The sequence below is a fragment of the Macrobrachium nipponense genome, chromosome 39 (genome assembly GCF_015104395.2).
Source record: "Macrobrachium nipponense isolate FS-2020 chromosome 39, ASM1510439v2, whole genome shotgun sequence".
NCBI classification, from domain to species: domain Eukaryota; kingdom Metazoa; phylum Arthropoda; class Malacostraca; order Decapoda; family Palaemonidae; genus Macrobrachium; species Macrobrachium nipponense.
In genome coordinates, this window is record NC_061099.1 from 31,278,507 (window position 1) to 31,306,467 (window position 27,961).

At 37.0% G+C, this 27,961-nt stretch overlaps 1 protein-coding gene across 11 annotated transcripts in view; it reads right to left on the reverse strand.

The window, feature by feature from the left end:
* The window catches only part of LOC135210255 (uncharacterized), a 266,781-nt gene that overhangs the window by 13,143 nt on the left and 225,677 nt on the right, over positions 1-27,961 (reverse strand). For 6 of the 11 annotated variants that reach the window (XM_064243122.1, XM_064243118.1, XM_064243116.1 and 3 more), the window contains 16 exons: positions 25,446-25,546; positions 21,702-21,800; positions 15,912-16,005; positions 15,224-15,420; positions 14,792-15,083; positions 13,609-13,789; positions 13,294-13,442; positions 12,741-13,035; positions 12,361-12,596; positions 10,973-11,158; positions 9,996-10,166; positions 9,609-9,811; positions 6,618-7,065; positions 6,126-6,458; positions 3,965-4,109; positions 3,563-3,842 (listed from right to left, as the gene is read on the reverse strand). In XM_064243122.1, coding sequence (XP_064099192.1) covers positions 3,563-3,842; positions 3,965-4,109; positions 6,126-6,458; positions 6,618-7,065; positions 9,609-9,811; positions 9,996-10,166; positions 10,973-11,158; positions 12,361-12,596; positions 12,741-13,035; positions 13,294-13,442; positions 13,609-13,789; positions 14,792-15,083; positions 15,224-15,420; positions 15,912-16,005; positions 21,702-21,800; positions 25,446-25,546 — 3,410 coding nt within the window. Of the gene's footprint in view, positions 1-3,562; positions 3,843-3,964; positions 4,110-6,125; positions 6,459-6,617; positions 7,066-9,608; positions 9,812-9,995; positions 10,167-10,972; positions 11,159-12,360; positions 12,597-12,740; positions 13,036-13,293; positions 13,443-13,608; positions 13,790-14,791; positions 15,084-15,223; positions 15,421-15,911; positions 16,006-19,625; positions 19,878-20,140; positions 20,624-21,701; positions 21,801-25,445; positions 25,547-27,961 lie in introns of those variants that run through there. The other 5 variants (XM_064243117.1, XM_064243115.1, XM_064243119.1 and 2 more) reach the window with 5 other exon arrangements.

Consider the following 27,961-nt stretch of genomic DNA (forward strand, 5'->3'; position numbering starts at 1 on the left):
TATACAAGAGTGCATTATACAAATACAATAGTTGACTGTACTTATATGGCTTCCATTAAATTCTATAGCAGCCTTATCCAGTCGAGATCTTTATGTGGGCATAATGTCAAAGTTCACCTTAGAAGAGCACATAGCACTAACTGACACTTTCACAGGGAAAAGCATGTTCTACTTTAGTGGAGGTCTCTCATCTCTTGAGTTACTAGTGCTCAATGGTATACATGCTATATTTAGCAATTAGTTTCCTTTGATTTCTTACTTTTTCTGGCATTATAAGCATAAGTGAATAGCACAATAATTCGCTCTGTATACCATAAGTAAATTACTTTTGTTTTAATTTCTAATTACGTGTACTACTACTTTTGTTGAAATGTCTAAGATATTTTACAGTGTATACAAATGGAAAAATTATCCATTCTTATGTCTTTTAGATAAAATATGTACAAGTACTAAAAGTTTTAAGTCTTCATATGTGTTAATTCAATATTTTAAACAAACTAGCAAAATCATAAATGTTATTTGAAGAGAAGCCATAACGGCGGCAGCCATACACATTATTAATACTATCTCACCTTCACCTTCACCAAAGCTTGTCAGCGACATTTCAAAATTCTGCAAACAAATCTGTCACTGAAAACTTCCAGAGGACATTGGAACTACTTCTTACACTAATACAGCCTAACAAAAGATCATTTTTCTCCTTTTAATCTGTTTCCTCTTTCTTGTTTTGTTAACTAAACCAAGTTCTTTGGAAATAGAAGCATACTGGCAACTATTCTTCCTAAAACAAAACAGAAAAAAGCTAACCACCTGGCTACAGGCACTGGACGCATATTATCATGGTATGCCAGGGAATGTATCACCTTTGTCACTTTCTTTTTTTATAGGAATTACACACATATCAATTTTAGGGTGGTATTCAAGTGAAAATCAGCAGTGTTCAGAAATTTCAAAAGATAAAACTTCAAATACCACTCTTACACTATGATGCCAATCACAGCAAAGAATAAAAAAGAATTTATCATAACATTAAAAGTAAAATGTCCTTTACAGATAAAAATCTTTATACAAGTCATGTGTCTACATCATTTATATTTCTCAGGTTAATCAGCTTAGTTCTTATGTTAAACAAGCATTAAACTAATTGTACATACATTACATTAATGATGCAACCTACACATGAAGAATACAAAGGCATGCAAAACAAGCAATAGTAAAAGAAGCATGAAAGAAAAGGAATGAAAGAACTCAGTTTCAAAGTTTAAAAAACATTTTATTTAGCATGGTTAGTGTAAAGGCATCAGTAACAGCTCAATGTCCAATATGTAGTACTTTCAAAATACAAGCCAAAACACAAGCCTTGCTCATCCACATGCACAGCCTAACTTGGTGTTACAATTCCATACTGATAATATTATACTGTTTCTTAAAAGGATTATATACCTATTAAGAATTAATTACAGGCAACCCAAGTGAATATACAGTATAAACAGAATTACAATGAACTTTACAAAGCTCCTCTATATACAACTACAATACTACTACAAAACAAATTATTATATATGATGATAAAAGGGCAAATATTCAGAATGAAATCAAATACTACTTTACATGATTAGATAAAATACTAATGATAAAACAGTCTTTGCCAAAGGAACTTTATAAGTCAAAGGTTACCTTTCCTCAAGAAAGCTCTGGGAAATCATTGTCTCTATCAGTGATTATAGATTATCCTTATTCTTCCCAACATCACCCTAAGAATAATGGTTATTAGAACCTACTTTGTTCATTGATATTACCCATGGTGAGAGGGCAGTTCTTTTTATAGTTTGGTTTGATGTGTAACACAACAACCTATAAGGTAAACTCAGGTGACAAGACAAATGTGTGTTGAATCTCACAACACTTCAAAGAAAGAGGGTGATCTACTGCTGGCTAAATATCCTCCTCCAATAGTGAAATTTTCTACAGAAAGTGGATATCTCAGAGTTGCAAAATTATACTGCCATTATAGTTGTCTAGAACCTTCTAAATCCTCAAATATGACAGGTGCTGAGCTTTAAGTAAGTGAAAGGCTTTACGTATGCCCTTGTGAGTATAATGCTTACAGTTTGTTTGCACCAAGCGCTTTCCGTCTCTTTATGTTTTCATCCATTCTCTTTTTGTCCCTTTTTCATTCTCCATTAAAATAAATTCTTTGGGCTATCCACAAGTCTAGATATTTAACTAAATGGCCTGGTTAAACTACTTTACTAATAATATCAGTGATTCAATACTACTCTCTTTGCTGCTTTTTACTTTAGAATTTTTGTTCATATGTCGTTTTGGGGCATGCTGTACCAGAATGGTTGAAATATTGAATTGAGGGACATGCCCAGAATCGTTGAAATATTGAATTGAGGGACAAGTCATGTCAATAAATAATGTTATAGTATTTGAAATGTCATTGTTTCTTCAAAGCATTTCCATTTAAACTTCTGAAATACCCCTGAATACCTTTCAATATATTTTTACCTATCTGAATAGTTAATATTCTTTAATAAAGACAAGCAACAAAAATAGCTATACTAACTGTAGATAAACCTCATCAAAATTCTTCAACAGAAACTTAATTTAAGCTGACATTATTGTTAGTATATAGTATGCGCCTTTTAGAAATTAATCAAAACAGTTCTTTTATCCTCTTCACACTACCCCATGACCTAGAGTTTGTTTTTCGTCGTGGAAATCTCAGAGAGCCTCCTTTTTTATGAAAGCTTTCAAAAAATTCTTCTGTAACAAGAGGCTTTGGAAGTTTCAGGCTTCCCTCTCGACTAAACGAGGACAAGTAAGGAAGTGATTCATAAGAACTATAATAATCTGATGAAGGTTCAGTGACTTGTGCACTTGAATTAGTCTTTGACAACCTCTTTGTTTGCAAATAATCACATGAAGCACAATCATCATACGCTACATCATCATTAAAAATGGGATTGAGACTAAAACTCTTTGTGAATTTCTTACTCCTGAAAGAACTTCTGTTAATGTCCCGCTGAATGCCCTCTCTCTCAATCTCACTTATCCCTAGAGACTCCTGCAGAACTGGGGATGATAAATTTGAGAGAGGGGAAAAGCATGAGTGTATGGAGGTAGTCTCAGATACTATGGACCCTTCATATGAATTATAATATTGTTTGGGTGAATCATATGCATGTGTTCTCATGAAGCTGGAATAAGGTGTATGTAAGGATCTCAATGTGGAGCTCTTATTTACCCATGTGCCTATAGTACTACTATGATCTTTATTTGCTGAAATTGTTCTGTTTAGCTTATCTTGAGACTTAAGGGACATGGAATTAGCAACAAACTTTTCAATGATACTATTTTCAGTGCCATCACTGCCATCACCAATAACAACATACTTGCGTGCATCATTAGTTAAAGAGTTGTTACAAGAATAAGATGAGGCTGAGGTGCTCTTCAAAGTTGTTTCATCTGATGAAACATCAACAGTGATAGCTTTCCCCAAACTCTTAAGCATGCAGTGTCTATGGGGATTAGCAATCCAATTCTGTTGCCATACCTGACTCTTGGAGATCTGTGAGTGGTCTCCAGCATCTTCCTGAACCCCATTTGTAAGTGACACTGAAGAAGAATTCTTCTGAGGTAGTGGCTGCTCAAACTGTTGATATGCTGATTGCTGCAATTTGTGCTGACCTTTCATTTGTGTGTAAGTGCATTGCCTCGCAGCGGAATTAGAAGATATGTAATAGTCTCTGCTATACCTATTTAGATCTGCCTGAGGTGGCACACCGTTCCGTAAGCTGGGGTCCAAGTCTCCCTCACCACTGTCAGAAAAGTCACTGTTAAAGGAAGAACCTATGATTAAGACACTTCTTGCTCTGATATGTTATAAACGACACATAAAATGCTTAGCAATTCAAAAACACGGTGCAATACATGATCAGTAAGTTTCATAACTTACACTTTGATACCATGGCGTGAAGGCAATGTCTGAGTGGAGCTACGGAAGTTTGAAAGACGACGAACTAGCCTTTCTGGAGCATAAGGATTATTAGCTATGGGTACAGCTGCTTCCCACTTACGATGCTCACGATCTGCTATCGTTCCTAGAGGAAGTAAAATTAATTATGATTTTTTCCTTGAAATTTAAAAATAAGTCACAACTTACAAAACACCAATAAGTACAATTTGCAAAACTTTGGTGTTTTCATATAAACATTTAAAGGAGAAATTTACTAATAATAAAAAATTTCTAGTACACTGAAGTGGCAGTTCCCTCCCCAAGCAAGCAACAATATATTATAATTTGCAAATAACTACCAATCTGCTAATGTTATGAACAGGAATAATTTTTACTACGACCTATGCCTTTCACGTGGGACTGCTTATATAAAGACTTATGCAACAAGCTGTAGGCTTAATAAAGGTTCTTCATGGATTCTCTTTGGCCCTAATTATGTACATTACTTTCTGTCTTTTACTTTTCATCCATTCCTTTCTAATATTAAGCATGATCAACATCTTGGAAAGCATGTCATCCCTCAAAACTTGAATCAGCAGTGTGCTTCATTTCTTGAAATAGAACTATATAATTACCCCACATAAGATTTTCATTTCTTTACCATTAGAATAACAGAATGAATTGGCAGTAGTGCGGTAATTATTATAAAAAATACAGTAATGAAAGCCCATGAGATGTATTACGACTTCATACTTTCCTGTGAACTTCATAACCCTCCAAAATTTAATTATATGCGATTCAAGATATTAATTCTATGTTAACATCTCCTTTGAGAATGATTCATTTGTCCTGTTTTCTGAACTTTAGATATAATCAATGAATAATTCCATAAATACTTTAAATTAGTAGTACTGCTTCATAATAGGAGTTACACTTTCATAGTCGTCCCCAGGAGCTCAATAAGACAGATCAACCAACTACTACAAAGAATTCTCTTGCGTACATACAAGCAGCCAACAATTCTGAACAAAGTAGCAGGCCCTTAACTTGCAATGGTCTTCAATTACATTGATATTATTCAATCAGAAAACTATATGATATCAGGAGCTTCTAGTGACTTGTAGTATATGATTGTGCAATGGATGGAAGCCTCATTTAGAATAAAGACTAAGTAGCATAGGTATAATGAATTAGTTGTTTAAAATACTTAAGACTTAGGGGACACATCAAAATCTATATGTTAAGCGATGGGTATTTATGAAGCAGTTTTTTTTCTTTCTTTTGGCAAGGTGGTAAACGTCTTGGCACCTGGTCCCTGAGTATGTACCATCAACAGTGTCCAAGCCTCAGACATCTTCTGTACATGAGAGGGAGGAACTACCCAACTATGGAACTGGGTCTTCTCCTTGCCTACACATCCCAAAAGAGATCCATTTTTCATCTTACTGAACATTTCCCTCATATTGGTATTACATTGCTCAGGAATTGCATCATTCATAATATAACTTCCCACAATACAATATTCATGAACCTTCACATTTAGTTGACCCACATCCTAAAATTTTCTTCCATTTTCTCTCTAAGTATTCATTTCTCTGCTGCATAAACTATGAAAGTATGTACGTATTACAAAGGGATAAAAAACTATTGCCCTGTTTCATAACAGGATAATCCTTTTTACCAGTTGTCTAGCAACTTCTTCCCGCTGCTTCCAAGTTGTTACTCCTTTTTCTTATTGTCCTCTCCATACCTGCTTTACAATCTAGAATGTTTTCAAGGCAACAGAAAATGCTGCTCTGAGGCTTGTAGTATTCACCCTCATTCTTCACCCCACCCTCCCCAAACCTCCTCCCCATTTGGTCTCCTTATACATACTTTAAAACACTGAGCATCCCTTGTGACACCACTTTATAATCGATGGTTAGACCAGAATTCACTCTCCTTTCCTGCAATATCCACATAGCCACTTTCCTGACTAAATTAATCTTCCTTTTCATTATAAACCATAAATTATTCCCTTTCAAACCCCTTTCTCTAAATAAAAATGATAATTTTGATCATATGATTACTTTTCAATGACCCAGAATCTTTATATTCACACTACTATGCATACTAGAGAATAGTCTAAATACAGTGTGTAACATCTATAAACAGACTTTACCTGGTTGTGGTGGCAGCCCTTGATGTAGTGCAAGGCCTGAAGTCTGATCACTTTCAAGGCATTCTCCATGCTCCAGGTTATTATTGGATCTGAAGGTACTAGAAGCATGCTGCTGGCCAGTGGAAGAAAATGAACTAAGGGAATTTAACACAAGCACAGGGTTTAAAGCTTCAACTAATGAACTAGATGAGGACAGGGAGTGTTCAGGGCTGAGATCGATAGCCACCATTCTCTCCTCATCATCTGAGGGAAGCGAGGAATTGTCCTCGTGGCTGGAGGGATAATAATCAAGATCAAGCGTAGTACCCAAAGGAACATCAGAGGAAGGAAAACCTGTATGAGATATGAAAATAGGCTGTTTAGCAGTCAGGTATTTAGAAATATGATCTATTCTGCCTTGCTCGTACACAATTTTAATATTTTTCATAGTAGTTAGAGGTATGTCATCAATATAACTAGCACCATCACCACAGTTATTACTACTGCTGTTACCATCATCTGATACTTGAGAGAGGTCTAGTAGATCTAATTCATTTAATCCATGCACAGAAGGATCAGAAACCAAACAATCATTAGCACCAAGCAACTCCAACTCGTCTCCACATAAAAGATTGCTTCCCATCACACCATCGTCACTACACGCGAACGCATGCTGACACTCTACTTCTAGCTGACAAACAGGACATATTGTGGCATCCTTCTGACATGTACCTGGTTTAGTTGGCACCTGCTGAATGTCAGTGATATCGTCTCCATTAGTAATGGCATCCGGAGACTGATTAAAACAACGGTCTGTGTTAGATGTTAACGGAGGAATGTTATTCTGGCTAGACCATGAAGAGTGAAGTGGTAGAGAAGATCCAGTGTTGTGTGACTGTGAGTCGTATTTCATGGCTTTCCCAGATTTATGACGGTTACTGCTAGAGCTATGTGGCCCACGCTGTAAGAAAAATAAAAAATGAAATATCTAAATACAGTATTACATTTGTAATTACCAATGTCCTTTCCCTTGGCAGTTATATAGTAGTATAAGTATTTCATTATTGAGTTAATGCAGCTAGGAAACTTTCATTTATGAGTTAAGAAATGTTCATTTATGAGTTAATACAGACTAAATTAATGAGCTAAATTTCAGATTAAGGCTTTACTCTTTACCAGTGAAAAAGACCCTATGATAACTGCAATGTTTGTAAAGGTAATAAAGCTGTCCATTCTTTGTCAGAAATGATGATGTTGGCAGGCACTGAGTGTAAGAATAATTGATCAGCTGAAAACAAAACAATGAAAAATAAATAAAAGTGTTAAAGACAATGCAGCATTCCAAGGCATGGCAAACTTATCCTAGGTGGAGTGGATGACGTGAATAAAAAAAAGTTAAACATAAAACGTATCTAAGAGCCACACACACACACACACACACACATTCAACAGTTAGCCAAGTACTACAAACTAACAATCAGCTATCATAGCAGCGATGACCTGACATCAATTCTAAGTACAGACCCTGAATTTGACAGGAATAAGTACATCAGAGATGATATCAACACACACACGCAAACATATATATATATGTAATATATAATTACGCATCTATTAATTGTTATCTAACAATATAATGCAAACACATGACAACTGCTAAATGTTTTCCAAGTGCGTTTAAAACAAAATTTGTTAATCACAACAAGAAAACTACAGTAGCATGAACAATAATTGGGAATTTTTTCTGACATCTGGGTACAATAAATAGCTACCATACAAAAGAAAGCATAATAAAAATAGTCAAGAAAATGAAAAATTTAAAAACTTCTGAGCACGATTACAGAGACAGAGGTTATACTGTATTACAACATAAAAACTGCTACGCATGCGCAACAAAAACTGAAATCGAAAGTTTCAATGAAAGAGAAGCGCCAACAAATATAAAGTGATTTGAAAATAATAGAGTATTTAAAGACACATTTATATATAGTCTCAAGCAGTATGCAGTATATAATCCTAAACCTCAAGACTGAAGTAGCAGTGGAGTTGAATCATCTATGGGAGGATGTCGCCAACAGCATATGAAGCAGCGGAAGAACTTCAAATAAGGGCGAGATGTGGCATCCCTATTTCCCTACACATCAAATATTCGACACAAAGGGAAAATCGGTCAATTCTCATCAAGGAAGATACGCATGATCTTGCAAATGCAACTGGTTCCTTATGGTTTTCTAAAAATTTATGGTTGTGAAGCTGGAGGATAACTTTAATTTATTAAGGAAAAATACACAGCATCTACTTTTGCATAATGTTAAACACAGTGTTGAGACAAATATTTTATCAATTTAAGCACCATGAAAAAATTTCTCATGTAGGATTTCAGTTGAAGCCAACTTCAAGCTCATTTGAGTCCATGTCCAATTGTTGTCATTGTCAAGTACCCATACACAAATCTTGAACAAGAAACAAACAATGTGACCGTGAAAAGAATATCTTTGCCATTCACAAACGAACTTTACGAGTTGAACTTACACCAGGCATTCCTTTCATTAACACTAGAGCACTATAGTGCTTGGTAAATAATTCTGAAAACCTTAAAAGATTAATTCTATAAAGTATATGGGAAATGAGTGGTTTAAGAAATTGACTAAAGGATACAAGCAATGTGTTTTATCAATGTACAAAATGGCTTTAGTATTCTAAATGGACTGAGGTTGAAAACTATTTGATTTATATGTGGCTGCTTGAGAAGTCTAAATGTGGTAACTGTTCTTCAGATCCCTAAAGTAAAGAAACCCCTTCTTGTGAATAATTGATGCTGCAACTAAAAGTGCTGAAGTTTCAGTCTCTAAAAGTTACATTTTCTCAAGAATCAAGCTCCCCTTGAGTTTGAGGGAACTTTCTAAAATATTTTCTAAACGATTTCCCAATTACAATAGTCAATTGGACTTCCTTGCTTTTCATTATCTTGTTTTTTCAGTACCAATCTTAGTAGCCTTTATTCATTTATGACTAATTTGTTTTTGGTTGAACACACATCCTGTTTGTGTAGGTTTTTAACAAAAGTAACCGGTTTGTGAAAGCTCAATCAATATTTGTAATCGATCATATATTTATAAACTGTTTCTGTCTCTGGTTAGAAAGTATGAATAGATTTACTTAGAAATTTCAACTATAGCTTTTCTTGAATTTGTAATGTTCGCATGCAAAAACTGAAAAGTAATTTCAATTATGTGATTGGTAAGATTTGAATGAGGAGAATGATTTGTAAGTATAACCTGCTGTCTTACTAAAGTTCACTGGATGTGAGTAAAATGAATGTTTGGCAATAAAGAGGAGAAATATTGCATTAATCCAATAAAACAGTTGCTTCCATGGTTAACCTTTGCATTATGTAGTATTTAGTTTTATGATAGCTGTAAAAAAACAAAACTTCTTTTGCAGTCTAATCTGACAAACCAATATTGCTGAGTAATCAGACACAACGAGAATGTAAGCCTCTACCTGCTTAGCAGCCGACGTGCTTTGCCGTCCTGAATCTTCCGAATTTTGGTTTTGGTTTATAATTGTGCCTTCAGGTACAACCCTTACTTGGCACCGCGTACTTATGGCTGCTATAGAATTTGTGGCTGTCGCTGATATCTCCCCAGAGTCTGACACAGTGCAGTCGGAGACTTTTAACGTCCACGTTCCATACTGATCATTCTCTGCGAAATAAAACATAAATCAAGAACACTGGTGGCATCCTTCTATTTCCAATTAAACATAATTACACCACCATCCCAGCAAACCTAATCATTACTTTTATATCTTTCCCAAATGGATTGTGCCAAAACATCTTTTATAGCTGCAGCAGCCACAGTTAACAATAGTGATATAAAGTGTCCTCACCTATGGAAACCCGGGAAGACTGACCGAGTTTTTCAGAGCCTTTGGAAAATATAACGCGAGGTTCAGGATGACCTGTCACTTGGCACTGAAGCTGAAGTTCTGTTCCTGCTTCAAGAATGATATCCGAGAGTCCTTTTGAGAAAGTTGGGCGTTTCTGTGGTCTTGAAGATGCTGCAAAAGAACTTACAACATTATCATCAACTTCTATATATCCTTAAATCGATATATATGTATATATATATATATATATATATATATATATATATATATATATATATATATATATATATGTATATGTATATATGGATAAATAAAGTTGAAAAGGGTAATATCCTTGCAACAACAATTACAGTAAAATGACAGAGCAAGCCTGTGTTTTAGATTTGAAAAGTTCTCTTTCTGTTATGTATCTATCACTGTCCCAACAGGTTATTTAAGCATTCGATAATCCACAAAAACACTTATTTCTCATCTAACGTAATAATAATCAAAAGACGAAAGTCTTTTTCCTGAATACCACAATATCAAACCAACTCTGTATATGCTATACAGTGGATCCCCTGTATTCCCGTTCTCCAGATTCGCGGACTCACACATTAGCGGATTTCTCTCGAAACATTTCCCCGCATTATTCGCGGAAAATGAAGCTATTCACGGTATTTTTCTATGAGATATATCCACAAATTCCTGTTTTCTTTTATCAATTTCATCATAAAATGCACTTTATGAGATAAAACTATTATAAAACCAGGTATAAAAGTGTTTAGTGGGGTTTTCTTGAGTTTGAACTAACAAAATAGGAGGATTAAAGCATTTTTATGGGGTTCCAATTATTCGCGGGTTCTAACTATTCACGGGGGTTTGGTATGCATCCCCCGCGAATACGGGGGTCCACTGTATTCACTATTATCTAACAAAATTATGCTGAAGTCCTGGCACTGAAATAATTACAATTTGTATTCAGCATTTTACCATACCTTTATGTTCAACTTGACAATATGCCCAGACACAGTCAGCTGTTGTGTAGGCAGCTGCAGCGTATGTCCCTGCTTTTGTGGAGGACATGGTATAAATGTGAAGATAGTGATAAGACCCTCTCCTCCAGGCCCACATATCTCGTCCATTCACAGACACCAGCGATCCATTGTGGTACCAACTTAGTCCTGAGGACAACCAAACATACAAAGAGTTGCATCACCATAACTGGATTTATGATGAAAATTTTACAAATCTATTTTAAACTAATAACAGCAGTTTCATTTACCTCATCCAAAAGCGGGGCTCGGAGTCACAAAATAATACACTGTGGCACCTTGCAAGAGTTACTTTCAATAATTATACTTTTCAATCAGAAATGTTTTAGGCATAGTACAATAAATGACAAAATTCCTACTATAAATACGAAACAATGAACAAATCTGTCAACATGAGGGCTTTGAGTGTAACCTGGAAAAGGCACCTAGAATCAGCTAACAAAAGTTTGTTTTTTATATGGTAATTTTATAAGATAATTAATAATATCTGCACCTTATTTTAGCATTTTTAAAATGCCGAATGAAGGTTCTAATTATTCTGATTTAATTTTTACAGTTTGTAGTGTCATGAGTAATGAATAAATTACTTTAGCCCATTAGAGAAAAGCAAAGCAAAACTGGCAAAACATGTTCAAATAACCAAACAGTTTATTAGAACTTACTTACGATTTATTCCGAAATGCTCTTATAATAATTTGAAACGCCAAAACTACATGGTAATAACAATGAAGTATTTTTAAAAGGTTCAATTCAATCGAAAGCCAAAATGCTTTCTTAAATTTTCCTTTGTTAAAAAAAATGGATAGAAAAAGACAATGTACAATTCAAAATAACTTTGAAGGTGAGATTAAATAAATGACACCTTTAAAAATGAACCCGCTTCTTATATGTTTTTAATCAATATTGTAAAAGTACTACCAATAGTGAAATATTCATCACCACAAAACATTTCCTCATAGAACTTGTTAGGGTTCTGGAATACACCAGTTTACTATCATACTCAAGGATAACAATTTGAGTAAAATAAAAGTATTTCATGATAATCCAGTGTGCAACTGCTCTCCAGTAACCTTTTCTACACAATGATGAAACAGGAAAATTCTAATAGGAAAATGTTCTTGATTTACCATTGAAGACAATGGTAAATCAGGAAACAAAGCTATGACACATTCTGTTATATGAAAACAGGGTCATATAGTCACATCCTGCCAAAGCTACAAGACGTGGTAACCAAAATAAATAAATAAATAAATAAATAAATAAATAAAAACTGTTGTTAACAGGAAAACATAAAACTGTAACAGCAAAATCCCACAATGCAACTGACTTACCCATAGGTCTCTTTGTGTTGACCTGACATACGAGCCTTAAAGTGCGACCTTGCATAATGGTGCAGTCCTCTGGGACTCCTACGAACCAAACTGTATCACTGTTACTACTGGTGTTCTTCGGATGAGGCACATCTAATGGCGGACTCAGAATGCTCAGGTCCTCGGATGGGGAGGCCATAGACTGGACCGGAGATCTTAGTGAAGTTTTCGAAGAGGAATTTGCAAGAGACAATTTTCTGGAATTGATGATGTCAGTGAGAAACAAAGTGAAAATTTTATACATTATTTCACAACTAAATCACAAAACTATAATCAACTTCAAATACCCAACGTTCTGTATGAATGCACTCGAAAACTATTAATAAAATAGAATATCTAACCTTGGCTTTGGCACTGGTCTCTCATCATCATATCTTGAGTTTGTTTCTGAGTGTGGACCTCCTCGGTCATTTACAGCGGGATTCCTAATGCCATCTACCGATCTATTTGCATTGTATCCACTCGGTACCTGACTAAAATTGGCATTCTGTCCTTGGGGACTTGATTTCTCTGACAATGGGGGCTTCGTTCGGATTAAGCTCGTGTCAGGTGAGCCTGAAGCTGTAACACGACTTGGAACGCTATAATCAACCGTGTATTCATGGTCCTGTTGTGCAAATTCTGCCACAATTTCTCCTGCAAAAAAAAAAAATAAATAAATAAAATGAGTTTTACAGCATCTAGTTATACGTATTTAGTTTGTATCGTAGTTGTACCCATTAGCTAAAATGGCCTACAATATATCAAAGGAATAAGTCACATGATCAGTTATCCCTGAATGAAATGTTCTTATGAAGAATATCTCACAATACTTTTTTCCACTGATACTGATTAACAGCACATCTTCACCCTGCAATAAATTGTCAAGGTGCAAGTACCAAGTACAGAACTCACCTGCAAGAGTTGAGAGTTCCCTCGAAGCTGGGTAGGTGCAATAAATATCTCCTTTGGTATCATACTCTCCTTCACTGTCACTGGTACTCCAAGGCTCTCCACTGCCCAAACTCTGTCTCTCTGATAACTCCGACAACTCATCCACATCCCTAAGCAATGAGATACTTTTTCAATAATAATTTTTGTCCGTGCAGATTAAATGGATGAAAAACACTGGTGGGGAAGGAATTAGAATGAATCTATTGCCAAAATAAATAGTGAACTCTCTCATAAAACCTAGAATGATTCATAACAAAAGTAAAGCCAATATAGTACCTGTTGCCAACTGTGGCGGGTACGTGACTGTCAGGGTTGGGTATGAGCATAGTGACAGCATCAGAAGCATTTCCCTTCATGAGCTTCTGACGGCGGAAGAGCCAATTCTGCTCCCAAGATTCAGCCTCCACAATCATGTCGCCGGGTCCTATAGAGCAGCACTCAGCATCTGAACAGGAATCTGAGGTATGAGAAAGAACGGGCTCTTGTGAGTAGGTATGAGAAAGAACGGGATCTTGTGAGTAGGTGTGAGAAAGAACGGGATCTTGTGAGTAGGTATGAAAAAGAACGGGATCTTGTGAGTAGGTATGAGAAAGAACGGGCTCTTGTGAGTAGGTATGAGAAAGAACGGGATCTTGTGAGTAGGTATGAGAAAGAACGGGATCTTGTGAGTAGGTATGAGAAAGAACGGGCTCTTGTGAGTAGGTATGAGAAAGAACGGGATCTTGTTAGTAGGTATGAGAAAGAACGGGCTCTTGTGAGAAGGAACAGTGAAAAGGGACATGAAAAATGATCTAGGGGGTAAAGTTTATTTGAGAATTTAATATAATCGTAAATTTCTCATAAAGGCTACGTAAACACAGAGGGATTCTGAAGGTTTTTTTTGTTAATTTAAAGGGTTATATAATAGCTTAATCAAAATGAAAACATTGCTTTTAAGCCGAGCAAGGGTTGATAAGGACTAAGCGTAGATGGGAAGCCATCTATTTTTCATTTAGGTATGGGTAAACAAGAAAGTACAGAAGCAATGTTTGAAAAAAGTCCTTGAGGATACCGACAAATTATGTTAAAACATTTCCTCCTGTAACAATACGTAAAATACAGCAATCTGTATGACATTATTTCCTTCCTGTAGTACTACACTAAAAGGAAGATCAAGCTACAAACAAGGTAAATGAAAAGGTTATACATTTACTTTCAGTTCTGAAGCCAAGCAAGGTCCATGAATCACATCTAATGCCAAGAACTTTAATATATACTGGCTACATTTACAGCAGAGCTTTTTAAGTTATGTGGAAAAACTTCAGTAGAAAATAGAAGTTTAAAGAGGAAAAATCAGAACACAGACCAATGATGATGTCTTCTTCTTAATTTTTTGTTTGTCCTTCTTAATTTTTTGTTTGTCTCACGGAAGGCATGCAATGAATGTGGATGTATTTAATACATATTCCCGGCTACTGACCTTGAATGATATCTGCCCCAAGCTCAGGAAAGGACACTCTCCTGGAGGCAGCAAATGAGGGGTCAGGGAGAGGGATGTTGAGTGTGGACAGGAGGCCATCCTCTGCTACACCAGTGTGGTGACTTACTTTCTCCCTCCGCTTCGGCCTCCCTTTGGAGTCGTCTAGAGAGCACCTCGACCCTCTCCAGGAACCACCCGAGTCGCTGACGTCATCGTCTTCGAAGCCCTCGAGATCTTCTTGCTCGTCGTCCGTCAGGTGGTGAGTGGTGATCTCCTCGACGTGTTCTTCAATCTGCGCAGGATTAAAATGAGAAGCATTATTTAAGATGACGGCTACTTTTACACACGATCTCTTTGACATCCATTTCTTTTCAAGAGACCTTGCAAAAGACCCACTCAACATCTACAGAGACGTTCCACTCGTTTCCGTACCTTGAACTGCAAGGGAGGACCGTCTCCAGAAGCCGCCTGGGCCCAAGAATCGTCAGTGACGACCCCCTGGTCAGGACTCACGGGCGGCGTGCGTGACCTCTGAGGCGTGAGCGATCGTTCATCGCTACACTCTGACCCATCGGCTTCGCTCACTTCGCTTCTCTTGCCGCGCCTTCGTCTGCTTTCCTTAACACCTCCTAGAAGTAGATGTGTCATGTTTAGAAGCCTCCAAGATCAATCAGATTGATGTCAATTGCCGTCTCTATTCGTCAGGTTTTCGTAAAACCCCCCAAAATTTGTTTCCTGGGATCTTTCGTAGATAGCGACACGCAAGGGTTTTAACACGGTATGAATCAACTTTTGCTGCGTCTTTATAAACAAAAGACTGTAAATATCATAAGGATAATTACCCCAAGAAATATTAGCCCTAGATAACGACCCTCCCCCCAACCCCAAACTCACTAGGGTTTTAACACTGTACCTTGTATCCCCTTTGCAAAGGTGTGTTTAGTACCACAAGCCCATCTGGGACGACCGTAAAAAAAACATATAAACAAAAGAAAATATCATAAAGATAATGACCCCGGAGAAATATTAGTCCTAGAAAACGCCCCCCTTCCCCCTTGAACTTTGCTGGGGAGTCACTATCTAGGAAAGATCCGTTTCTTGCGTCTATAGGCCTTCTTACCTGACATACCACTGTCAGTGTCTGTGCTGGTGACCTCATGACTGACCTCTATTGTCACCTCATCTGGTCGTTCGCCTTCACAAGATTCTAAAACCTGCAAGAAAAAAAAGCAACGAAAGCTTTAGAACATGACTGGTTTCATAAAGGTCCGAAGGAATTGTTTATTTGTTTATATTTTTTTTATGAAATGCTTCCGAAACAATTTTACTTGATGAGATCATGGACAACGATCTCGTATCTTGAAAGTCAGTGTAGTATTACTCTCTTCTCTTGAATCAAGTAATCGAATAACCTTTGGATACGACACTGTCGTCTACGGTCGACCCTCGACCCAGGATGCAAACCAGGGTCTAAGCAACATCATTTAGACCTTGATGTAAACAAACTCAGTTACTATCAAACACTCTTTTAACTTTTCTTTTCTTATGCATGGACTAACAGAAGGAAATATCTTGAAGAACTGGTAAAACAGGTGTAATAAATACTAATAATGAGGTATCCTTCAACGTACTTGGAAAAAAATGTTGAATACCACTTTCAGAACTTAAGGCAATTTCGCTAAACCATTAAATATATATATAATATATATATATATATATATATCTATATATATAGAAGATATATATATAAATATATATAATATACTAAATGGGTGAAAAAATGTTCTGTGATAACAATTCCATCTGGTAAAAGGAGCCTATGATAACGCCAAAATATAGACAGTAAGTACTATTATATTTCAAAGACTGCTAGCTGTCTCTCTTCAGGTAGGCAATGAATAAGAAAAGTTACAGGAAAGGCGATATAATATATATATATATATATTTATATATATTATATATATATATCACATATATATATATAGTATATATATGCACAACGACTTGTCCTGGAATTAGAAATTAGCTTAACTTTCTCAATTTCCTTAGGAATACCTGAGTACCGGTTACGATGAAGCCATCATCGCCACGGCATCTGAAACAGGATATGCCTGCGGTTTTTGGCCTGAGAAAAAACAAATAAAAAAAAACAGCCATCTGAAAAGGCTGCGCTATTTGAAAAGGAATGTCGACGCGAATTATTTATACCTGAGAAAGAAACATTTAAGATTCGATTTTTTTATTATCTTCTATTGGATTATACAAATTATGATCGCCATCCGCCAGTTCACGAATCAGTCAATTCTTGGACTTACACAGTGTATTGCGATGTCACTTTCTTGACCATACAGTGTATTCAGGTTTATCTGTACTTTTATTAGATAAGCTGAAATCTTACACCTGGGATTGCAGTGCTCCACTCCATATACATGTATATGCATACATAAATACATATATATATATAATAATAAATATATAATTATATATATATTATATAATATATTATTATATTATATAATACATTACATATTATATTAATAATATATATATATATGTATATAATATATATAGATATATTAATTATATATATATATAATATAATATATTTATATATCATACATATAGATATATAATATATTATATTTTATATGTTCTATATATATATATACATATATATTTTTATTTTATATGAATCTTATCACATCACCGTGATTCGTCCATCACAAAAGGACGGACATAATCTCAAGTCTCCCTAAGACAAAAGCAGCTTTAAACATACCTTTGCATGCTTCTCTCTCTCTCTCTCTCTCTCTCTCTCTCTCTCTCTCTCTCTCTCTCTCTCTCTCTCTCTCTCTCTCCATGAGGCAGAGGGTCATTTTGTCTAAACGGAGGAAAAAAGTGACGTTGGTAAAGCGTTTAATCCAACGGAAATAAATGTGCCCACACCGAAGTCCTGTAAAAACTATCTGATATATGAGACTGACATCACAACTCCGACGGGCCCCTCGAGTCACGGATAAAATTTGCATAAGTCTCTAAAGGGAATATGAGATAGAAAAGGTTAAAGGGAGCCCCGTTCTTTAAAAAAATAAATAAATAAATAAATAAAAATAAAAATAATAAATAAAAACCACTTTCACGTATTAGTGTCGGTGAACGAGACGAAACGGAAGAAATTGTGATGAATTGAGGTGGTTTTGAATCCTAAGAAAATTAAGGACAAGCATTAAAGCTTTAAAGATGCCAAACGTTATGAGAATAACAAACGAAAAACAACTGATGGTTATGAAAAATGTTTCATGTTGCATATTAAAACTCTTTCCTACCATTAACCAAATGGGAAAAACAATTAAGAACCACAAACAAATAGAAATAATAAGGAAATCGAGTCTCCGAATAAAACAACAAAAACACGAAATGCGCCTGTATAAATAAAAGTATTTTTGATCTCAGTAGGAAAAGAAGAGCTTAGTAGGTTAAGAGACACCATATTTTATTTGCGACGCGTTTCGTTGTTTCTTCATAACAACATTTTCAAGCCTAAAAGAGACATTACAGTATTTTAATAGTAATTAAAAGATTATATAATTACTGGCTGACAAAGCTGAGTAAAAGTAGCAACAATAAGATAAATGTTAAAATCTTTAAAAAATGAATTACAACAGCATACTAAAAACAAAATAAGTGATAAAATCTTTAAAATAAATTACAAAAGTATTTTTGGCAGGAAAACAAGTCATGGTTATAAAAAAATAAATATCTCCTCTACCATCAACAACATAGAATAAAAAAAAGGGTTAAGAAACGTAACAAACACAATGAAAGGAAATCGGGCCTCCGGACAAAAACAAAAGCACGAAATGCTTGATGGTATAAATAAAGGTATTTTTCGGGAAGGAGGGAAAACTGCTGAGTGGGCAGTGTCTTATCCCCTTCTTAGCTGGCTCAGAGCATTCCAGAATAAATTGGGATTTCTCAGCACGAGTGGGAAGAAGAAGAAGAAGAAGAAGAAGAAGAAGAAGAAGAAGAAGAAGGAAGCCTTGGACTCGTCTCCTGGATCCTGGATTCGAGGAACTATACACAACTTCCGGACAAATCCGTTTTTCTGGACATTCATTCGTTTACTACGAATAGAATGAAACAGAATACTACTGAATTTAGGCCAGAGTTCAAGCACTGGTACCCACGAGGCCATTCGGCGCTGAAACGGAATTTGACAGTCTAAGGTTTGAAAGGTGTAACAGGAGGAAAACCTCAAAGCACTTGCACCATGAATCAACTGAGAATATGAACGGAGGTACAATAAAAGGAATGAAAGGGGGATGCAGCTAGGGGCCTAAGAAGGGGCGATGCAAAGAACCTTAAGTAATGCCTACGGTGCACCACATGAAGGGCACTGACGTGTAAAGGGACACACAATGATATTTAATACAGACCTAAATTTACTGAAACTGCTGGAGACGATTCCCACTGATGTCTTTCCAATCGATTTAACAGATTCAAACTTGCTTCAAAAATAATATAGTATAATTTTCACTGTCTGAATACCAATTTTTTTAAGAAGCACAGCCATAACTACCAAATTAATTAAGGTTAAAAAAATACTGGTTAAGGAAAGACAGGAAATAAGGTTGGGTCACTAAACACATTGACAGTCATTAGAAAATTATACATTTCCTTTCAATCGTAGAATGAAGCCTGTACGAGTAATTAAAGACAGACATACATACATGCATACAAAATTGTCTTATGCATAGCCTACGACTGGTTTAAAAAAAAAAAGTCTCTTGACGAACACTGCCACTGAATGGTCTAATTACGTAAGGTCACGTACCGTTCAAAAGTCACCAGAGATACATATAGCTGACGCTTTGAGAATATACTCAGATGCTATACAATCAAGGGACCCCAGACTTCCATTGGAGGTTACGTTGAATCGACTCTCATAGCTATGAGATTCACAACCACACTGAATCACATATCTTTTTGGATCTGAACATTCACGTTAAAGTAGATGTAAAGAAACTGCCCTCACGAAAGGTGGACGGAAGGTGGGACGATTCTTAATCCCACGTTCTTACACAATGGAAGACCCCAGGAAGACTGAACGTGTGTTGTTTCTCAAGTCTCTCTCTCTCTCTCTCTCTCTCTCTCTCTCTCTCTCTCTCTCTCTTCTTTTTCTCTCCTTCGTGGTTCGTTAAGCCACACTCGGCCTCCGCCCTCGTGTGGATTCTAAGTCAACTTTGCCATCACAGATACACTGAAACTTACTATATTATTACTTCGGCCAAAGTTGACTTCAGTCTCTCACGAGTGAATCAATAACCAAGAGGTTTACTACATAGCTACCTGATTGAGCGGGTACGGAATCTTCCAAGAATTGGTGTATGTTTACTGGTCAAGAAGTTTGTGCCACTAATAACACGGTCAAATCCACCTTCGAGAATAAGTCATTTATCAAGTAGTTTGTGCCGCTAATAACACGGTCGAATCCACCTTCAAGAATAACTAATTTATCAATTAGTTGTGTCACTGGTAACACGGCAAAATCCACCTTCGAGAATAATCAATTTATCAAGAAGTTTGTGCCACTAATAACACGGTAAAATCCACCTTCGAGGATAACTAATTTATCATTTCATTAGTTTCTGAGCGCTTTTGACACTAAGATCTCCTTTTGACACTTAAGATCTCCACGACACTATAGAATTCGTAAACTCTGCAACCGGATACGTTCGCAAAGATCGACCATAATGAAGTCATTCCGAAGCGTATCTTTAAAAAAAGATGAATGAAATAGAACCACTCCAGCAGCTTCCGAAGGTATTCAGTGACTGAAGGTATTCCCGGGGGAGTTTTAATGACGATAAATTCGGTCGCGGACTGGATGATGTACGTACAACTCACAGTCGACAGCGCCACACTTAAAACACTTGTACGGCATCGTCGCTTCCTGGAAAGGCACCCTGGCCCTTATGAGGAGTGTCCATAAAGGTCATTACAGCTGACGCTCTCCTTTGATAGTAGCCAATCGGTCAGACGCATCTGCGAAATCTCGTAATATCATTTGGCAGCGATTTCTTCGTAGTGACGCAATAAGCCAATCAGTATGCAATCCAATACGGCAGGTACGCGGACGCACGAATGAAACTACTAAGTAATCTATTAACTTATCGATTCTAAATGTTTCCTATATTCAAGCTCACCTAAGACTATGTGAAAGGAGAGGAAGGTTGTATGTTCAAAATGACATTGACGCTACAAAATTTGATCAACAGTCTATGAAAGAGCTTCGTTATAGCTTAATCAGATTTTAGCCAACAGGTGATGTAAATATATTATGTATATATATATATATATATATATAGATATATATATATATATATCATATATATAGCTATATATATATATATTGATATATGCATGCGTAGTTTTTAAACGGTACTATACTCTGTTTTTTTTCTTTTTCCTTTTTTTTTTTATCTGTCCATCCGCCTGTGGTGGACGCGCATGGTAACACTGCGTCCGGGCTATATAAATAAATATCTGGGTGCAGATTGCAAACTGGAAAAGTGTTTTAAATAATTTACTGTATGCAAAGTTAAACCCTTTAGTATTCGAAATAGGATATTATTTAAAGCCCGGAATGCAGTTACCATGCGCAAACACCACAGGCGGATGGACAGATGGAAAAAAAAACAGAGTATAGTTTACTATCACTACACTAAGAATATACTGTACAGGATGGTACGTTACTGTTATATTCATTAAATTTCAGGAACCAAGTATACCAAACTTACAAGATATATATATATATATATATATATATATATATATATATATATATATATATATATATATATATATATATATACACACTAAAATCACAAATTTCAAGATCAGGACTCACCTTATTGAGTATGGCAGTGGCTAAGATGTCCTCATAAGTATGAGAATTGAAATCCTCGACGGGTGTTTCTGGGGAGGCGGCGGGCTCGTAACCCTCGACCTGAAACGGCAAGAGAGAGAAAAAAAAAGGTTTACTTAGGTCTTTCTCTCTCTCTCTCTCTATCTCTCTCTCTCTCTCTCTCTCTCTCTCTCTCTCTCTCTCTCTCTCTCACATATCTTCAGACAACAGAAAAAAATAGTTATGTAGTGACAAAACATGACACGTTCTTTCTCCTGAAAAGATTCGCAAGAATGATTTCCTTCTTAAAGGAAAACCAACATTTTAATGTTTATTTTTTCTTATGATGATAACTCGTCCTTCATTTCACGCTTTACGCCTTCCGGCTAAGTTCCTGGAACTTAATTCTGATGAAGACTGACATTTCTTAAAACTCGCTGTTACAGTTTTGCCCCCAAAAAGCATGAGGAATATACAAGAATCTGTTGAACTTCGATAAAAATTACCAGTACTTTTTACACACAAAATAAAAAAAAAAAAAAAGATGAAGAATGTCATTTCTTAAAACTCACTGTTATAGTCTTGCCCGCCCAAAAGCGTGAGCAATATACGAGAATGGGTTGAACTTCGATAAAAAATTATCAGTATTTTTTGCACACAAAATAAAAAAACATAAAAAATTAATCGACTTCCAGTTTCACGATCCTTCAGAAGCAAAAGAGTTACAATCGCTCATATGATGATGATCTGTCGTTCGACTCCCTAGGAATCAGTCAAGGGGGTCACCCGTCTGATTAGTGCCACGCCCCCTCAAATAAGGGGCACGGCCTTCCATAGGGGGTTAGGTGCCACGCCCCCTTAAGTAAGAAGACAGGCTTTCCATAGGGGGGGCAGGTGTTGTCAGTGTACCTCTCGCGATACACTGCAGGCGCTACTAAAAGGCTGTTCGCAGCATCTCCTTCGTTATTCAAACAAGGCGTGATCCTACCTCCAGCTTACTCGCGGGCGAGTGCTAACATCTACGGTCAAATAGAGCGTTGTATCACCAACGAAAATTAAAATAAATACGCTATATTATATTAGAAATAATTGTTCTGTACTGTTTAACATGCATATCATTTATTTTTTATATATTCATTCTAATAAATAATAAATATCCTATCCTTAAATTCCTGTATCTTTAACTCAGCCCGAAACACCTTTTTCAGACCTTTTTAGGCTCTGCCATAGACCTTTCCTACCACCCTAACTACAACAACAACAAAAACAAAGTAGTTTGTAGGCTTACTCCCCCACAAAGCGAAAATTCTCATTACCTACGCATGGTGACAGTCATGAACGTAAGTTATATCCGGGTGGAAAATATATAACGTGAAATATGAATTCGAGAAACAAGAGCGCCACTTCTCAACTGAGCCTTCTTCAAGACCTGCTCTCTAATGACTTGAAAAGTGCCATGATTGGAGAGGAAAGAAAAGAGAGAAGTCGGAGAATGAGCCGTGGAGAGCTATTTAAAAGTTCCAGGCTCAAAAGTGCTCCTTCTCCTACCTACACCAAGGAGGCTCTCTTTTGAGATGAGAGGGCAAAGAGGGGGGGTGGTGGGAAGGGGGGGGAGAGGAGCCAGGGGGAGGCCCGGCGGATGGAGTTGGGGGAAAGAATCTTGACATGACGCGTAAAATTGTAAAGAACATGTTGACAATTATATGTTGGAGCATGCTCTGCCCCAAGTGGTCGCGATAAAGATGTACTTTAATGGAGATTCAAGACGATCTGGCAACTATATTCTACAATGAAAGTAAAAAAAAGATCTGGCAACTACATTCTACAATGAAAGTCAATAATGACGAAAGAAATCATAACACTAATCAGGCAACTATTCTCCAATGACAGGCAATAATCACGAAGGAAATCATACAACTAATGCTTTATTCGTCACACAAACAAATGGGTAAACGAAGCCCCAGTGCAAATCGGAGGAAATAAACAAGAAGAAGAGAGAGAACATCCTGCCAGCCGCCGCCAGAGACGAATCGGACCCTCCACTGACAACGCGTAAAACATTAGAGGGAAGGAGTGTAGGAAAAAAGTGAGATAGGAAGAAGAGATGAAGACTTACTTCCTCTCTCTCTCTCTCTCTCTCTCTCTCTCTCTCTTCTCTCTCTGTACACATGTCACGAAGGGAGGGGACGGCATACCTGTCACTTTTTCTCTCTGCGAAAGAACGAGCGTGAAGGAAGGGAAGGGAAGAGCCGTAGATTGAAGGAAAACAACGCCCCGGAATTATGACTTCACCCAAGTACTACTGCTACCATAGTAAATTCATATCAACCATGCATTTGATGTCTAGGCCCGTCCCTTACGACGCTCCTGATTGGCTGTTGATTAGCCAATCACAGTGCTGGAAACTCTCCTCAGTCTCTCGAGAGAGTTCACATAGGCAAGATGTATGTTCCATCGCTCCTAAGGGATACGTCTTTCAAACGTATACTTCAGGAGATGTGGAACATGCATCATGCGCTCATGTGAACTCTCGAGAGAGACTGAGGGAAGTTTCCAGCCCTGTGATTGGCTTATCAACAGCCAATCAGGAGCGTCTTAAAGGACGGGCCTAGACATCAAATGCACGGCTGATGTGAATCTACTATACTACTACTACTATACTGACCCTCCTGAGATTTCTTCTCTCTCTCTCTCTCTCTCTCTCTCTCTCTCTCTCTGAGGCACTCGGAGGAGGAGGAGGAGGTTCCTCTCGCATTTAAAAAAGAAATCCTCCTCGAAAACAGCTGTCTTCACGCGAGGGTCAATTTGTTTCTCACGATATCATCTTGACTTCTCAGTTTTCTTTGCCTTTCCAGTTTCACAGGGGAACTATACTATGCCGGAGTGAGGAGGAAGGGTTGGGGGTGGGGGGGGAGAGAGAGAGGGGATGGTTAGGGAGCAGCCGAGGGGCGCGAATGGTGTTTAAAAGATGGAGGATATGTTGAAACGACAAAGTTGGATGAAGGGGCCGTTTCATAAACGACTTTCCATACTCGAATCCAGTCGGTTTTCTTTCGCTTAGTCTGGATTACCAAGCATTCGACAGATATATTATAATACACATATTACTCAGTATTACCAAGCATCCGACAAATATGTTATATTATACATATTATTCAAGTCATTTAATATATATTTACTCCTTCAGTTCTTCCCCTCAAGCCTCTATGGCAAAGATATTACTAAAATAATCCTCGTGGCGTTTCCCGAAGACAGCAATGATTCTGCCGTTGCCAGATAAACCTTCCATTACTTCCAGAAGTCCAACATGACGGTAGGTTACAGCTGTTTAGTATAAGGAGCTCAGAGAGACTGCTTTGCAAAGTAAATAATCCTTAGTACTACCCCATGACAGCAGGATAATGAATGGTATTCGATTAGTAACATGGGACAATGACCTATACATAGTTAAACAGCAAAGCAGATTGTTGACACGAACGGTGATTCATGTCAGCCCTACTTAGCAATTCAAATGGGATCCATCTTTGTTTTCGAAAAAAAAAAAACACACCCACAGTAACACAATAAAGTGCACCCACAGTTACACAATAAAGTGCACCCACAGTTACACAATAAAGTGCACCCACAGTTACACAATAAAGTGCACCCACAGTTACACAATAAAGTGCACCCACAGTTACACAATAAAGTGCACCCACAGTTACACAATAAAGTACATACAGAAGAAGAGCCAAGGAGGATGCTTACTTTGGCAGGCAGTATCATGGCTTCTTTGATGGCCTGAGTGACGTCTTCGGAGAGTTGGGCGTGGCGGGACGTGGGTAGATCCTCCGCAGGCAGGGGCCGATCTGTCAGGGGAGAGAGAAAGAGAGAGTGAGAGAGAGAGACGCGAAGGCGTTGGTTAAAACAGTGGGCCGAATCGGGAACAAAAAGCTGATGGACATATACGGAGATAAATGTCGAAGAGATGAACAAAAATAGATACATGTGATGAAAGACATTGAAGGAAATAAACAAGAAGACATAGGAGAGACGTTCATTGAAAGGATGATAAAAAAAAAGATACATGCGATGAAAGACGTAGGAGTTGATAAACATGAAACTAAAAATTGCATTTCGAAGAAAATGACTGAGTATATGTGGTAACACAGGAGGCTGTTCAAGTTGTCAATTACCACTTTAATAAAACAAGAAAAAAAAGACAACTGTAAGTGGTAGTTAACACGACAGCAACACTGAGGTTGCTGACTGCATTAGCAATTATACTTAATTTATGGGAAATTATGATTGATGTCAAGGGAAATTGATCATTTTTACAGGAAACAACAACAACAACAACAAAAATAATAATGATAATAATAATAATAATAATATTCGGATCATGTCAAAGATTAGCGAACCCACTATTTTTGAAGACAATGTCATACCACTTTGCTTTATAGATATACATATATATATCATATATAAGTAACATTATATATATGTAAATCAAAGTAACATAACATTATCTTGAAAAATTGTGGGTTCGCTTATCTTTGACATGAGCCTAATATGCCAGCACGGGCTCTTGCTCACAGAGCATCCCGTACGTACGTCATCTAGAATGTGTAAATGAAATTTTAGGATATGAATGTGAAATAATAATAATAATAATAATAATAATAATAATAATAATAATAATAATAATAATAATAATAATAATAATAATAATAATAATAAGATCTGAAAATAGAAATAAGAAGGATATGGGATATGCCAGTGGAAATCGTACCCATAATCTTAGGAGCACTAGGCACGATCCCAAGATCCCTGAAAAGGAATCTAGAAAACTAGAGGCTGAAGTAGCTCCAGGATGATGCAGAAGATTGTGATCTAGAAACGGCACACATAGTAAGAAAAGTGATGGACTCCTAAGGAGGCAGGATGCAACCCGGAACCCCACACTATAAATACCACCCAGTCGAATTGGAGGACTGTGATAGAGCAAAAAAAAAAAAAAAAAAATAATAATAATAATAATAATAATAATAATAATAAATATTATTACATGGAGAATTGTGTAAATGATATTTAAGGATATAAAAGTGAAATAATAATAAATATCATTACATGGAGAAATGAATAATAAAATAGCTATTACCATTCAAGTGCTGTATAACATGGCCGTAGGCTCCGTAGACGAAAACCACTTATTGTTCCAGACCAGTGTGTCCTTTACACGAACCCAATAAAAGGTTTCACGGCAACAAGCTATCGCAAGAGGAGGTTTATTATGCAAATCAATCGCCGATCGATTCCTGATACCAACGAGAGCGAAAGTCGACCCTAAGGAACGATGGCATTGGGAAGAAAATGCCTTGGAAGCAACGAAGTGCTTTGACGACCAAAAAACCATAAAACTTGGCGGACTTCTTTATGTACGTCGGTTATGGCTTTTTTTTTTTATTGCTGTTTTTGAGAAAGATGATATTGAAATGTTCCAACCTGACGTTACTTGGAATTGGAACTGGAATGTAGAATTTAGGTCAAAGGCCAAGCACTGGGACCTGTGAGGTCATTCAGATGGAATATAGGATTTAGGTCAAAGGCCAAGCACTGGGACCTGTTGAAGGTCATTCAGATAGCAATATAGAATTTAGGCAAAATCAAAGGCCAAGCACTGGGACCGGTTGCGGTCATTCAGTATGGAATATAGGATTTGTTTAGGGTCCAAAGGTCAAGCACTGGGACCTGTGAGGTCATTCAGATAGAATATAGAATTTAGGTCAAAGGCCAAGCACTGGGACCTGTGAGGTCATTCAGATAGAATATAGAATTTAGGTCAAAGGCCAAGCACTGGGACCTGTGAGGTCATTCAGATAGAATATAGGATTTAGGTCAAAGGCCAAGCACTGGGACCTGTGAGGTCATTCAGATAGAATATAGAATTTAGGTCAAAGGCCAAGCACTGGGACCTGTGAGGTCATTCAGATGGAATATAGAATTTAGGTCAAAGGCCAAGCACTGGGACCTGTGAGGTCATTCAGATGGAATATAGGATTTAGGTCAAAGGTCAAGCACTGGGACCTATGAGGTCGTTCTGCGCGGGAAGGGATTTGAGAGCAAGAAGGTTCTAAAGGTTTAATAGGAGGCAAACCTCGCAGCTGCACAATGAAATCATTGTTAGAGAGGGTGGTGGAAAGTCAGATGGAAGAAAGAGAATATGAACGGAGGTACAGTAAAAGGAATGAAAGAAGTCGCAGCTAGGGGCAGAAGGGACGCTG